Source organism: Octodon degus, unplaced genomic scaffold (genome assembly GCF_000260255.1).
Source record: "Octodon degus isolate 3935 unplaced genomic scaffold, OctDeg1.0 scaffold00110, whole genome shotgun sequence".
NCBI classification, from domain to species: Eukaryota; Metazoa; Chordata; class Mammalia; order Rodentia; family Octodontidae; genus Octodon; species Octodon degus.
In genome coordinates this window covers 5,358,763-5,372,724 of record NW_004524686.1, presented here as the reverse complement: position 1 = coordinate 5,372,724, position 13,962 = coordinate 5,358,763, and the positions used below count along the sequence as shown (strand labels likewise).

General features: G+C 40.5%; 1 protein-coding gene across 1 annotated transcript in view; it reads right to left on the bottom strand.

Annotated features, from left to right (window-relative positions):
- Positions 1-13,768: 13,768 nt before the first annotated feature.
- The window catches only part of LOC101583692 (targeting protein for Xklp2-like), a 20,668-nt gene continuing 20,474 nt past the window's right edge, over positions 13,769-13,962 (bottom strand). The window contains exon 3 of the mRNA XM_023699098.1: positions 13,769-13,960. Within this exon, the coding sequence (XP_023554866.1) occupies positions 13,769-13,960 (192 nt within the window). The remainder of the gene's footprint in view (positions 13,961-13,962) is intronic.

The following is a 13,962-nucleotide window of genomic DNA, read 5'->3' as shown; positions in this document are numbered from 1 at the left end:
TGGGGAGAAGATACTCTCTCAGGCTTTCACAGAGAGCACATTGGCCAAGCAATGGCCGTGACTCATCCACATGGCTGCACTGACAAAGGTTCTACAATATAAGGAGTAATATGAATACCTTCATACAATCAAAAAGTATTCAACAAATGGTAGCTAATTAAATTGAGCTTATTGGCCTGGGTGCTGCTATAATGTCAACAACTTCTATGTGTATGAAGACACAGATGAATATAAAGTCAATAACAATGATGACATCTGGGTAATTAGAACCAGTAGCACTTTAACATGAGGAAAAAAAGTAAATGACATGGAAACCATTAATGACTATATCACCTTGTATCTGAAGCTTTCTACAAAGATCTGTAACTATCCTGTAGCCATGTCCTGTTTGGCACACTGGAAGTGGTCAGTCTATGTGTGATTCTTGTTTGGTGACTGATTCTTCCTCCATGCTTCTGATGAGTCTCCAAGTATATATTCACAGAAATCTTGGTTTTTCCATTGCATAAGCAGTTTTGTTGTGTTTTGGCGGGTTGGGTTGGAAAGAAAGCAAAACAAGGGGAGATGTTTGGGGTTCATGAGAACAGAAGCGAAGGTACTGGGCTACTCTCAGCCAGAAACATTGCCTGGCAAGAAGCAGTATTTAGCAACTATTAAGTGCAGAGTGCTATGGTGAGATTGAGTGGAAGAAAAAAGTATCCAGTGAATTTTGCTCCTCCTATTAAAAAGTTAAATCATGTATCTCTGACAATAATTGACTGTGTTGGGGAAAGAGATGGAAGCTTAGAATTAGAGACATTCCAGCCACCTGTGGGACATGGGTTCCTGAAGCTAGTATCTCTAGTTTTCTTGTTTGTGGTCCCATGGCCAACAAGGTCTTTTTTTCCAGGCTTGCTTCGTGTCTAACTTCATATGGGAAAAAGAAGTTTCTTATGCAAAAGTCACCAAGACATTGTACACGAGAAGGCCAGCAACACTGGTGTGTGTGCTCGGACCCCAAACCAGTTTAGAAACAAACACAGCAGACTGTAGGCAATGCTGGTATATGGCTTTAAGCAGATCTCATTCACAAGGGATATAGAAGAATGTCCCAGATTTGGTGGCAATAACACTGCTCATAGCTGACAGGATGGCAGGCCACAACCATGCTGTTAGATAGGCTAAGCTTCAACTCTGGGAGAATTTTTTCTGAGAAATCATATTATTTGGAGTCTTGAATTCTACAGATGCTGTATTCTACCTATTTTGTATTGTGAAGCTGTGGAGCCCACCCCTACACCATACGACTAGCACTACACAAGAAGTGGGGCTGGGAGCTCATCTCAGCTAGCAAGGCAGCATTCAGATCTTTGGTCCTGAGCCACTTCCCACTCTGTACCACTTACAAGTCTTCCTGGTTTTTAGCCACATTTTTCATTGTTGGTCTCCCCTTTTCTCTACATACCTCATGTTTAGTGTTGTTTCCCCAGTTAAAACCATTGATTCTCTTCTTTACTATGTCTCAGTCCCCTTGCCTTATGGGAATGGAGCTCAGTGGCAATGTCCTCCACAGTGTGAGGCTGCTTGGTGAGAGTATGATGCATATCACTACATGAGGTAGTCACATGGAGATAGTGTGTGGTATGAAACAGAAACAGGAAACCCCAAGTCCATAGGCCAGAGAAGGACATGAAAGTGTGTCATGAGGCTGGGAAGGTAGCAAAGGGCCCATTATCAGTGGTGGTGACCGGGTTATGCCCGCAGGAAGTAGAGACAGAGTGAAGTGAGAACAGACATTGGCATGCTAGAGACTGAGCAGGAAGATGAACCTCACTAGACAACTGAACCAGGTATGTTATTCACGGTGAATCTGACAACTTCTCCCATGGGACAAAGCACAAGGAAGATCTGATGTACTGGGAAGGCCAAAGGAAAGATAACCAGTTATACTCAAGGCAGACTAGCTTACACTGCAATAACTAAACACTATTTTAGTGAATTTATACAGTATTCACTTCTGTTCAGCATATGGCATTTCATGTTCCATGTGTCTTACATGGTTACCATCAAGAGAGATCCCTTACCAGCTATCAAATGCTCTGGCTTAAAATTTGTCTCACATCACTTCTGTTCCGAGTTCACTGACCTGAACTAATCCTATGATCCTGCCCATTATACTTTATGAGTACTAACTGAGCCATAGGCAAGGTTCATATTACGCCAGTGGTCGCTGTAGGCCTTTACATGAACAGAACCATATACCACTTTTTCCATGTTCTCCATTTGATTCTTAATAAAACCTCTCATGCAACAAGCCAACTGCTTACCATGCATAACATTAATTTATGGGACAACAAACTCAGTGTTTTAAACAGTCCTTTTATATCCACCTTAATTGTTTGCCTATTAACAACTTGGGAATGGTCTTAGTGGCTTTAAACCTAGGATGAACATATGACAAAATTGTGGCACAAGGAAAGGATCTGCGACAATTTGTAATGACTTCCTCTTCACATAAACACAGTCCCATTAAATAGCACCACTTGGATAAAGACACAAGCCAGAAATTTCTCCTCCCCTCTGTCACCAGAGTCTCTCTCCTGTCAATGGCCTTCTGCCACTTATGTACTCCAAACTGCTTCTTATTTCCTGGGCTTTGCATTTGCTGTGTGCACTGCCTGGCATATGGGCACACTTCCAGTCTGCCCCCATTGGGACTGTGGACTGTGGACAGTGACTAGATGTCCCCCAAAGCCTCATGTAGTCATAGGTGGGACTTTTCAGAGGTGGCTAGATCTGAAGTGTGTGATATTGGGATTGATTGATGGTGCACTGCTAGGCTCAAGGACACTAGGATTAAGTGTCTCAGTGCTACCTGCCCCAAGTAGCCTGGATAAGACATAAAAGATAGAAAGAGCTGCAGTGTTCCCTTTTGCTTGTTTTTCTACCTTCTGCCCACCATGAACTGCATGAGCTCTTTCTCCTCCGCAATACCCCTCTTCCATGCCACCCTGCCTTGGAGCCAGCCAATTATGGACTGAAACATCTACACACTTGTGGCCTACATAATCCTTTCCTTTAACTTGGGGTGTTGGGTATTTTATCTCAGCAATGAGAGAAAAGTAATGAAGGCCCCAATCTTTCTAAAAAAATTTAAAGAGAATATTAAAAAAACAGAAATGATACAAAATTTCACCAAACAAAATGATGGCAATTCAACAATGGTTGTTATACTGCATATTGTTGCCTTCAAATTAGTTGTTCAGATTACCAGATGTAAACCTGTAAGATTGTTCAAAAAATATACAAAATTAAAAAGGAGAAGAAAATTAAGCATTCACAATCAAAATCAGCCATACAATCATTGAAGATATCTCATGTGTATATGTAACTATTTCTTTTTCCCTTCCTTTATTTCTTTTCTCTTTTCCCTCATCCCAGTTGTTCCTTCCCTCAGAATAGCTTCTTTCCCTTTCACATTATCTGTTGTACCTTTTGGACCCTACTTACTCATACAGGTTCGTGCACTAGGGAGACAGCATGATGTTTACACATGTGATACATCTTTATTAGCTACCTGCTATCAGTGAGAGCATAGATGATCTACTGTGTACAAAAAGGCCTCAGAGCAGGGGACACCCATGGTTAACTGGAGATACCAGGCCATGGTTGACTGGAGATACCAGGCCACTCACCAACATATAAGCTCCCTGTAGGCGGAAACCACCGTGTATGTCTTGCAATATAGTAGGGATCTAACAAATACATGCTGATTGGATGAGATGAGTGGCTGTAGTAAGTCCAGTGAAGGCAGCATGGAATACCTCATTTTCACTCCCAGAGTCTTGGATTCATGTGGACTGTGTTTCACTACTCTGCTGGGTGGGGCACTGAGAGATGGGAGTGAGAGTGGGCATGGTCTCATGCAATTTCTTTCCATGCTTTTTGCCTCCTCCTCCGGGTAATGTTAAGCTCAGCAGCAGCTTCAATAGTTTATTTTCACTATGTCTTGTAGGGCAGTAACCTCAGGTAGCAGTGCTCCAGAAATGACAGAATGAGCACCTTTCCTATTATTTTTCCTGGAAATTTTCTTGATATAATCATTTTGGAGATCATGCACACTTAAACAAGCACACTTCCTTTCTAGGGCCTGAGTTTCCTCTGCAATTAAGTGGGACATAATCCAGTAGCATGTCTTAAGGAGTCAAAGAGGCAGGAGCAGAGAGCTACAGCAGCAAGAGTCACTGGTCCCCAGGAAGTGCTCACTGATCCCTTGTCTGCCTTCCAGCAGTGAAGGTGGGACATTACATCTGCATCCTCAGTCTATTTATTGCTGCCAAAAAGGAAATACATCCATTTTCTACTTACCATGCCAGAGTTGTTTCGAATATAATTCCCATGAGAAATTATATTTCAATAGAAAAGTAGTAATGGAATAAATTCAACAACTACTACTTAGGCTGTTTTGGCCTCCCTAGGAGGAAAAGCTTGTGTATTAACAGGTGGATGATTTCTCAAGGCCATGAGCCCTAAGGGCAGATGCGAGATAGATGGTCATCCTGCCTTTCCTTCCATCTTAAGGCTCTCTCTGGAGAGGAAGGTTTGCTAAATGTGTCATGGAAATTTACCTCATGAACCTGCCTGTGCTCCCCCAGCCTTGGAGGTGTTTGCCTTATGAGAGATGTTATAGAGTGCAGTACACAAACAGAGCCCTCTTGTCTCCCACTTTCAGCATCTGCTGAATTAGTTTTTGAGGCACTGTCTTTTAGTACTCATCATTTGATTACTATTCCCTTTGACTTGCCTTTTATTTTCCCCAAAGCTTTCTCATAATCCTTATAGGAACCAAAACAAGGTGTACAACTTGGCAGCTAGCAAATTGAGATTTAATAAGTTCCTGCACAATCCAGCATGTCTACAAATAGCATGTGGGATTAGGCTCCCTAGCTCCTTTTGGACCTGGATGCAGCTGACCTGAATAATGAAACAGGGGGCCCAAAGTTATGAATCCTCTCTGAGCATTGCTTCATTAGAATCCCCTTACAAAAAAAAGAAATGGGACTCATCTCATCAGCTCGATTTTATGGTATCTGATTAGACCACTATTTTCTCAGCAGGTCTCTTTTCTTTAAACTGTTGACTATGGATGGCCTGCTGAATAGAATGAACTTTGGACCACTAAATTGCAGCATTATGGTTATTTAGTGTAATTTATGAAAAACGGGAGAAACCATGATCACTTACTTCTTCTTGCTAATGATATCTGCATTTATCTGAACAGGTGTGGGTTTGGAACATCCTTCCCACTCCCAATACTCATCCTGGAACACTGCCCAAATTAGAGACCCCAAAAACACTATTTGGAGGTACAAATTCTATACATGGTAAGCTATAACCTGATGGTAATTGTACATGTCTTTATGACCACTCACCCTCAGTAACCTTTCAGGAAAGCTATGCATTTTAGCTAGGTTTACCTAATAAGTCCACCCAATTGATGTTTGAATTAATAATTCAATGAATTTAGTTGAAACCTAAGTGAGCCCTCAGTGTAACATACCTCATTAATGTATCACTGTCTATTTAGATTTCTGAGGGAAGGTGTTGAAATTATTTTGCATTTATTTCAAGCATGGTAGTGATTAAAGTAGTACAATATGCTACTCTTTCAGTTAGTGGGAAATCCACAGTGAGAACTGTATTACAAATGTAAAAACCACCGTAGACCAGTTGCTGCCTAGATGGGTAATCTTCCCGAATATTGCCCTCGAGAGACTGTAGATCACCTGTAGCTGGATGTGGTCCCCTAAGAAATCCAGCAGCTATGAGACCAGTGTGGTGCAGTGCTGAGCCAGGCCACATGCTTTGGCGTGAGCCCGAGGCTGGGCTGCATACTAGTTTTATCCATGATGACATTCTATGCTTGGAAAAAGTCTTCTTTTTTATCTTTTGAGATCTGGTTCACCTTATTTAAAAATGAGGGCTCTGAATGCTTGCCTGATTAAGTTATTTCAAGGAGAGAGCGTATATAAAGTGCCTTATGCACAATGAACACTGAGCAAGTGTGAGTGCAGTTTTCATCTAGGGGAGCAAAGTTCAGTGTCAGGGCTCAACCCCACTGGTATCTTTTCTCTTCACAGGAAGTCTTAACAGAATTGTAAAAGAAAAGATTTATTCAAGTTTCCTTTTAGAACCTACATGAGATTTAGAATACATTAGTATTAGATGTATAACATCTCTGGGACAGATGACAGGGATGGTACATGACAAACTCAGACACCTCAGAGTTCTAACCTTTCCTGGATAAGGCTGGGCTCAAGACTTTTTTGGTAATGGTTTACATGGGAACATTGGACCAGAAACTTTTTTCAAAGTGATAGTGACATAGGCCTGTGCAAACAAATGATATTTCTGTTCATTATTGGCTTATTTGGGGACAACCACAAAGTTTGCTTCCCTATTTGTGAGTTGACCTTCATAACTTTGGCACTGCCAAATATTCTATATGTACTGGTGTTCTCCAATTGGCAGCTCTGGAAAGTGGCCCACTTTTTCTCTTGCTTTTATGGGGACACTTGTAATTCTACTGATGCTCATATGCTAAAAACTGTGACCTCAATAGTGGAGGAGAGAAGGCTATCCAAAAGAATTAGCACACTTTTTACTTTATCAATATCAAACATTGGTGTTGTCTCAAGATTCTGTGGCTCAGGATTGGTGGAAGGGAGTAGGTCTATGGTACAGCACTTGCCTTGCATGGAGAAAACTCTGGGTTTGACCCCCAGCATAAGAAGAAAAAAATCTATGATTCAATCTTTACTTGACCACAGACATGGTCTTTTAATATTCTTCATTTAAAGTTATGTTGCTTAAGGGATACAGATATAAGTGAAGAAGTCAAACAATCCTTATTCACAGATGACATAATCCTTTAAATAAAAGACCCAAAAGACACCTAGAACTAATAAATTCACCAAAGTATCAGGTTATAAAACTAACACACAAAAAATCAATAGCATTTCTGTAGCAGAAATGAATACATCAAGAGAAATATTAGGAAAAAATACTATTCACAATAGCTTCAAGCTATATACTTAAGAATGAACATAACCAAGGGAATGAAAGACTTCCGTAATGAAAACTAGAAGACTCTGAAAAAGCAGGCTTAAGAGTATAACAGAATATGTAAAGCTATCCCCTCTTTTCCTAGATAAGCAGAACTGATACTGTTAAATATTCATAGTGCTAAAAACTGATAGCATAGATTTAATGCCATCCCAATCAAAATAACCAGAGAATTCCTCATGGAACCAGGAAAAACAAACTTACAGTTTTATATAGAACCATAAAAAGTCTGGAATAGCATAAGTAATTCTGAGAAAAATAACAAATCATGAGGCATCACAATCCCATACTGCAAGTTAAATTACAAAGCCACAGTAATACAAACAGCATGATACTGGCTCAAAAACAGTATGTGGGGAATAGAACAGAATATAGGATGCAGAAACACTCCAAGCAGATTCAGCCACCTAAGATTTGACAAAGGGTCCAAAAACACATTCCATAGGAAAGATAGACTTTTTAATAAATAGTGCTGCGACAAGTGACTATATAGTACAGAAGACTGAATCTAGACTCCTCTCTCTCTCTCTCTCTCTCTCTCTCTCTCTCTCTCTCTCTCTCTCTCTCTCATTTATGTACTCAAAATCAAAGTGAACCAAAGATGTAAATATTAAAACAGAAACACTGATGGGAGATAAAATACAGAGTAAAACTCTTGAAGATATAGTCATAGGTAGACTCTCTGGACAAAACCCCAGTCATACAAGAAATAACATCAAAATCAACACATGGGATTATATCCCATGGGATTAAATCCAAAAGCTTCTGCAGAGCAAAAGGAACACTCAATAGAGTGAAGAGCCACTCTATAAAAATTAGTATAGGTGGGCTGGCCAAATAGCTCAGCAGATTAAAGCACCTACAAGCAGATGAAGGGACCAGAGGCCTTCGGTGCCAGCCCTACCCCCAGGGCACACTGAGACCACAATTGAGACTGCGTGGTGGCACACGCCTGTAATTCCAGCTCTTGGGAGGCTGTAAACAGGCGGATCACTATGAGGCCAATCTAGTAGTGAGACCCTGAACACCCTGTAGACCCTTCCCTAAAATACAAAAAAGAAAGAAAGAAAGAAGAAAGAAAGAAAGAAAGAAAGAAAGAAAGAAAGAAAGAAAGAAAGAAGGAAATTAGTATGGTTATTCCTCAAAAAACTAAAAATATACATTCCATTAGACCCATGTATTCCACTTCTAGGTATCTTCCCCAAATATTTAGGCACACCACAATAAGGTGATAGATGCACCCCATGATGGGGGGTGGGTCTTCTCTATCCCTGGGCTTGTGATTGTATAGGGGGTGGAGCTCATGCTAGAGCTGCACTTCTGTTCTTTCCAAGCCTCGCCTAGTCAGTGGGGTGGCACAGAGAATTAGGCCCCAGAGAGTCCTCCCTTCTACATTGTTCACCTGTGCAGAGGATACTTTCTAGTATGCATATTGGGCAAGTATTGCACCAAGGATTGAGGAATGACCTAAAGGATACCTGTACCTTCTCACCAGAAGTGGATACCATGCAGCAAGCAGTCAGACAGGTAAATAAATAGGAAAATGCCATAAAATGTGGAGTACTAATCACAGTGGTAGAAAACTGAGGCAGCACTTTGGAAGCATTAGAGGAAGAGAATTATAATCTCTAGGTGCATCTATTTTCTTACAGATGATTCAAGTTTCTCTTTCTGTTATGACTTGTGTCTAGATGTAGGATGGGCTTTTTCAGAGTTGGCTAAATCTAGAATGTGTGATTGATTCATACACTGCTAGGATTAAGGATACTAGGATTAAGGGTGCGTGATGACTAAATCAATGCACTGATTGGTTTGGCACCATGCTAATGCCAGTAGTCTGGTCACAATATAAGGGACAGAAAGAGGCCTGTCTTGTCTCTTGTTGTTTTTCTACCTTCTGCCTACCATGAGTTGTTTCTCCTATGTGATGTCTGCCTGCCATACTACCCTACCTCGAAGCTAGCCAATTATGGACTAAAACCTCTACAAATGCTGAGCTAAATAAACCTTTCCTCCCTTAACTTGTGTGTGTTGGATATTTTGTGTCAGCAATGAGAAAACTAACTAACACACTTTCCTAAAAGCAGGGTAGTACTCTATTGTGTCTGTTTAACCTCTGCAACTTGGACTTTGAAAAAACAACAACTGAGGCTGGCCTGATAGCTCAGTGGACTAAAGCTCCTGCTTGGACAGAGTGCAGCAGCCAGGGTTCAGTCCCTGACATGACATGCCAGTCCCGTCCATGGGGAATGCTGAGACAGAGATTGAGACTGGGTGTGGTGGCACCCACCTGTAATGCCAGCACTTGGGAGGCTGAAAAGAGAACAATCAGTATGAGCCCAATCTAGTAGGGAGACCCTGTAGACCCTGTACTAAATACAAAAAAAGTAAAGAAAAGATGACAACAGGCCATTGCTACCTGTTCCTTGCAAGATCCCATGTTTCTTGTTTGGGAGCTGAGAGGAAGTAGAGTCTCATCTTCTTGGCCACACCTGAACAGCTTCCATGGAACCAAGCTTGGCAGAGGTTGAAAATAAGGGAGAGTGGGAGCTATGGGGTTGAAGGGACAGGTCATGACTGAAATGTCACAGATTCCTACTGTTCTTAATGAGATTTAGTAGGTTTTCTTGAATAAAAGTTTCCTTATTTGCAATATGCTCTTAGAACAAATTTTACAAATTTAAAATAGTTCAGTTTTTAAAGTGTCCACCAGTAAGAGTGTCTTGGAGAAGTATAGCCACAGGGCTATGCACTCTGCCATTCCAAAAGTGGAGCCCTTTATCACTTTTTATCATGTTAGTTATCCATATTTATGTGAAGAACATATTGATTTCTGAAGTGTATAGGGAGGATGAATTGGAAATACAAATAAAGAATACCATGCTCTTCAATTGCAAAAGAAAAAATAAAGTGAATAATGGAGAAGACAGGTAGGTTGCAAGGCTCTTCTTTGTTACTGGAAAACACAAAGTATCATCTTAAGTGATCAAATTCCAACTGACATGATCGCTTTTTTTGCACAGAAACTTAAGAGTGAATGGATTGCAATATCATTTAGAAAGATTTTGCACATTTAAAGAAAAATCCTTGCCAGACATACTAACACTTGTAATGCTAGTCTTTGTAATTTTCCCAAATGTAGTAAAGATAATAAGGTCCAATCTCTTACATAGGAAACTTCTGGTCTAATTTTAATCAATTTGTGCCCAACAAGAGAGACAGATAGATATTGTTCGACCAGTTTCACATGCTTATATCTGGTAATCTGAGAAACTGCTTTGAAGATAACAATACGCAATAGAATAACCATTGCCAATTTCCTATCATTTTGATTGCAAATTCTGTATTGCTTTTATTGGTTTTTTAAAAATTCTCTTTCAAATGAGAGAGAGAGAGAGAGAGAGAGAGAGAGAGAGAGAGAGAGAGAGAGAGAGAGAAATGGTGGCCTTGGTACTAATTTGTAGCTGGACTTGTGATTGTGCTTGTTAGTTTACAACTTTGAGTGTTCGTATTTCATGCATCAGCTGAGAGAAGTTGCATTAAAATGCTTAGACGTTTTATATGAAAAGTGAGATCTTTATAGCTCAGGCATGTTTCAGATATCTTGAATTATGCTCATTTTATAAGGATAAAATACTTGTTCTTCTGAGAATAAAAAGGAAGCTTTTACATGAGTTCAACTGTATGAAAAATTTTAAGACAGAACAAGAAACTAAGTAATACCAACAATATAATTTGGCTATAAATACAAAACTAAGATGTACGTCCTCTAAAATTCAGCCTGAAGGCAATGTGTAGCCTGGTTTAACAATGGAGGACATGGACTTGATCCTGAATGCCTGGGCTTAGGTCCTGACTTACCATTTTTTACCTTTGAGAGATTGAGCAAATCATGTAATGGCTTCATATGCCTATAAAATAAGGTTTATAACTTATGAGCTGTTATGGGGCTTTAATGAATCAAAAGATAAAGAAACATAGGTGCATTCAGCAGTGCCTAGCACTGAGGGACATATCTCATTCTGTCCCAAAAGAATTCTTTCAAATTCTTTACAAATAATCTTCCTGTGCTCAGAGAGGTTTTACAGAAAGGCAGCAGAGAAGCTAGCTTCACTGCAAAGTTACTGGTCATGAGGATGGCCAATGTGAGAAAAGGCAAATCCGTTGTTCTGGGCATCAAGTCCCTGAAAATGTTGGAACTGACAGCATGTCTGATCAAGTGATGCCATTCAAGACATTTAGCCAAGGGTGATGCTCTGGGACAAAATTAAGAGGAAAATGACAAATAAACTATGGCAACTAATCAATACATAACCCAGTATGAAGCTAACAGTCCTTTTCAAGAGCAGTATCTGGCCTTTGCAGAGCCCACCGTGTTGTGGACAGAATTGAGTTTTGTTATAATCAGGTTGAGAACTACAGAGATTAGTGTGCTGAAATCATTGGCATTGCACTATGAATGTTTCTTTTACTTACTCTGCCGTACTAGTAAAAAATTATGTATCTATGTCTAATTTATATACGATCATTATTGGAGTGATCCTATTTCAATAGTGTATTTCACTGTGAAATCAAAGTGAAACTTTAACAGAGGCAGAGAGACAGACAGGCATTGTCAGGGGTACATGTAAATTCCAGATTAAACATGAAAGGAGAAGTGTGGACTTTTTCTTCTGTTTCAGATAACTTTTGTTCATACACTAATCCATATAATTGTTACTTAAGTTCAGACATATTTCTAAGGGCTTGCACCTCACCTCTGGTCTCCACTTACAAATATTAGTATAATTTGTTGGCATAAAAATCCTTTCATTTCTGTCTTTTACTTTAAAACTAATTTAGTGGTATCAGTAATATCCCCAAATAACTGAGATGTGTGTGCTACCCAGAATGAGTAAATGTAGGTCATGTCACCAAGCCATTCAATACATATGTATAAGGTAAGAACTGAGGGGCTTAGAGCATAGCACTAGTTTAAGGGGGCTGCCAAACCACAGTCCAAATCCTGCCCACTAACTGGCTCTGTAAATAAAGTTTTATTGAGACAGTTTGTACATTCATTACATATATTCAAGGAGTAATTCCGCAGTGTTGAGTAGTTGCAAAAGAATGGTTTGGGCCCATGAAGCCCAAAATACTTATTATGTAGCTCTTTACAGGAAAAATTTAGGAACCTTATGCACTAGGTAACTATTTGTAATTTACATTTTTTTAAAAACTTCACTAGTACTATATGTTATGCAACATAGTAATTACATTAATCTTGGGGAATATATGCATATATCTCACCTCTTGATAATTTTACTACCCCTCACCCTCACTCCTTCCTTTCTCTCTCCCATCTCTCCTCCTATTTCCACAGAGTCTACCAGGCTGTCTGTTATTTAAAATATTCTAACATGTTTAAAACATGTGCACAGGAGTCTAACAAAACTACCTATACATGTCTGTTGCCTTGAATTGTTTGTTCATAGTCAACCCCAGGCAGATTTCTCTAAAGCAGCCTCAAAGGGCCTCCCTCTGAGCCTTCACCTTATTCCTGCAGTGCTAACCCCAACTTACTCCCCCTTGCCTTTCTGGCCTTCAGGATACTTCGCAAATGATGCTCTCTTCATGAAGCCTTGAGCCCAGGTCAAGAAGGAAAGCATTCTTCGTCCAAGGTTCCAGATCTCCAGGTAATGAACTGTGCCACAACTGGCCCATGTGAAATTGCAGTCAGTTGCATCAGCTCCAGGGTGAACTCTGTAGGGACAGCCTCTCTTCATGTGTCTATTGTCACTTCCCAGATTATGAAACCCCGTTGCCTAGTAAATCTAAGCTCATTTTTCCCCATGTTGTTAGCACCTCACCCCCACACAGTTTCCTTCCTGGCTTGATTCTTATCTTCTGCAGTTTACAGTAAGAGTGAACTGCTCATGGGATAAAGCAAGTTGTGTTGCTCCTCTGCTCTGAACTCTACACTGCCTTACCCTTGAAAGAAAATCAGAAGGCCTACCATAGCCTGCAGGGTCCTGCACGGTCCAATCACCTGTGAACTTCTCTACCCCATCTACCTTGTGCTACTCTTCCCTGTGTAAACTAATTCCAGGGACACTGGCTTCTTGCTGTTCTTATCCCAAGAATGTTTTTGCCTCAGGCCGTTTGCACTGGCTGTTCCATCTTCTTGGAAAACTTTTCTTTCCTTGATCCATCCAAGTCATTTGTCTGGTATCACGTGCTCAGAGAGGACTTCCTTCTTTGGAAGAATGGAACAACCCCATTTGTCACTCTCTGTGCCCTTTAATTATCTGAATAGCACTGGTTATCTCTTTCTTTTTTTTTTTTTCCTCAGGATTTGACTATCTTTATTTTCTGATTACAAATATATATATGCATATATGTACATAAAGGGAAGGGATAAAGGAAAAAAGAAATTGCACTGTGCTGACACAGAGACTTGAAATTCTAACTAAGGGTCAACTGATGTTTAAAGGAAACTACTACGCGGTCTCATCAAGGCATAGATGTTTAGTAAGTCTCACTTTAGCCTTAAAATGTATGGAAACACTTCTCCACAGAACTGGCCCCACAGCGGTCAGAATGCGCCAAGGCATGGGTCAGTAAGTCTGCAGAAATGAGTTCCCTCCGTGCCTGGTGTAAAGTAACAAGCAGCTCGCAGCTTAGCTCAGCAGTGGAATCGGGTGGAGAACTTGGGAGAGACAGGCACAGTCAGAGGCTGGTCACTTGACTTTATCTCCACAGACTGGTATTTGCGTATTGGATTTGCCTTGTGCACCAGCTCCTTCCGCAGTCTGGCCAGCTCCTCCTTCTTCTGTTCCTCTTCCTGCTGCCTGACCTCCTCCAGCTGCTGGGCTTTCT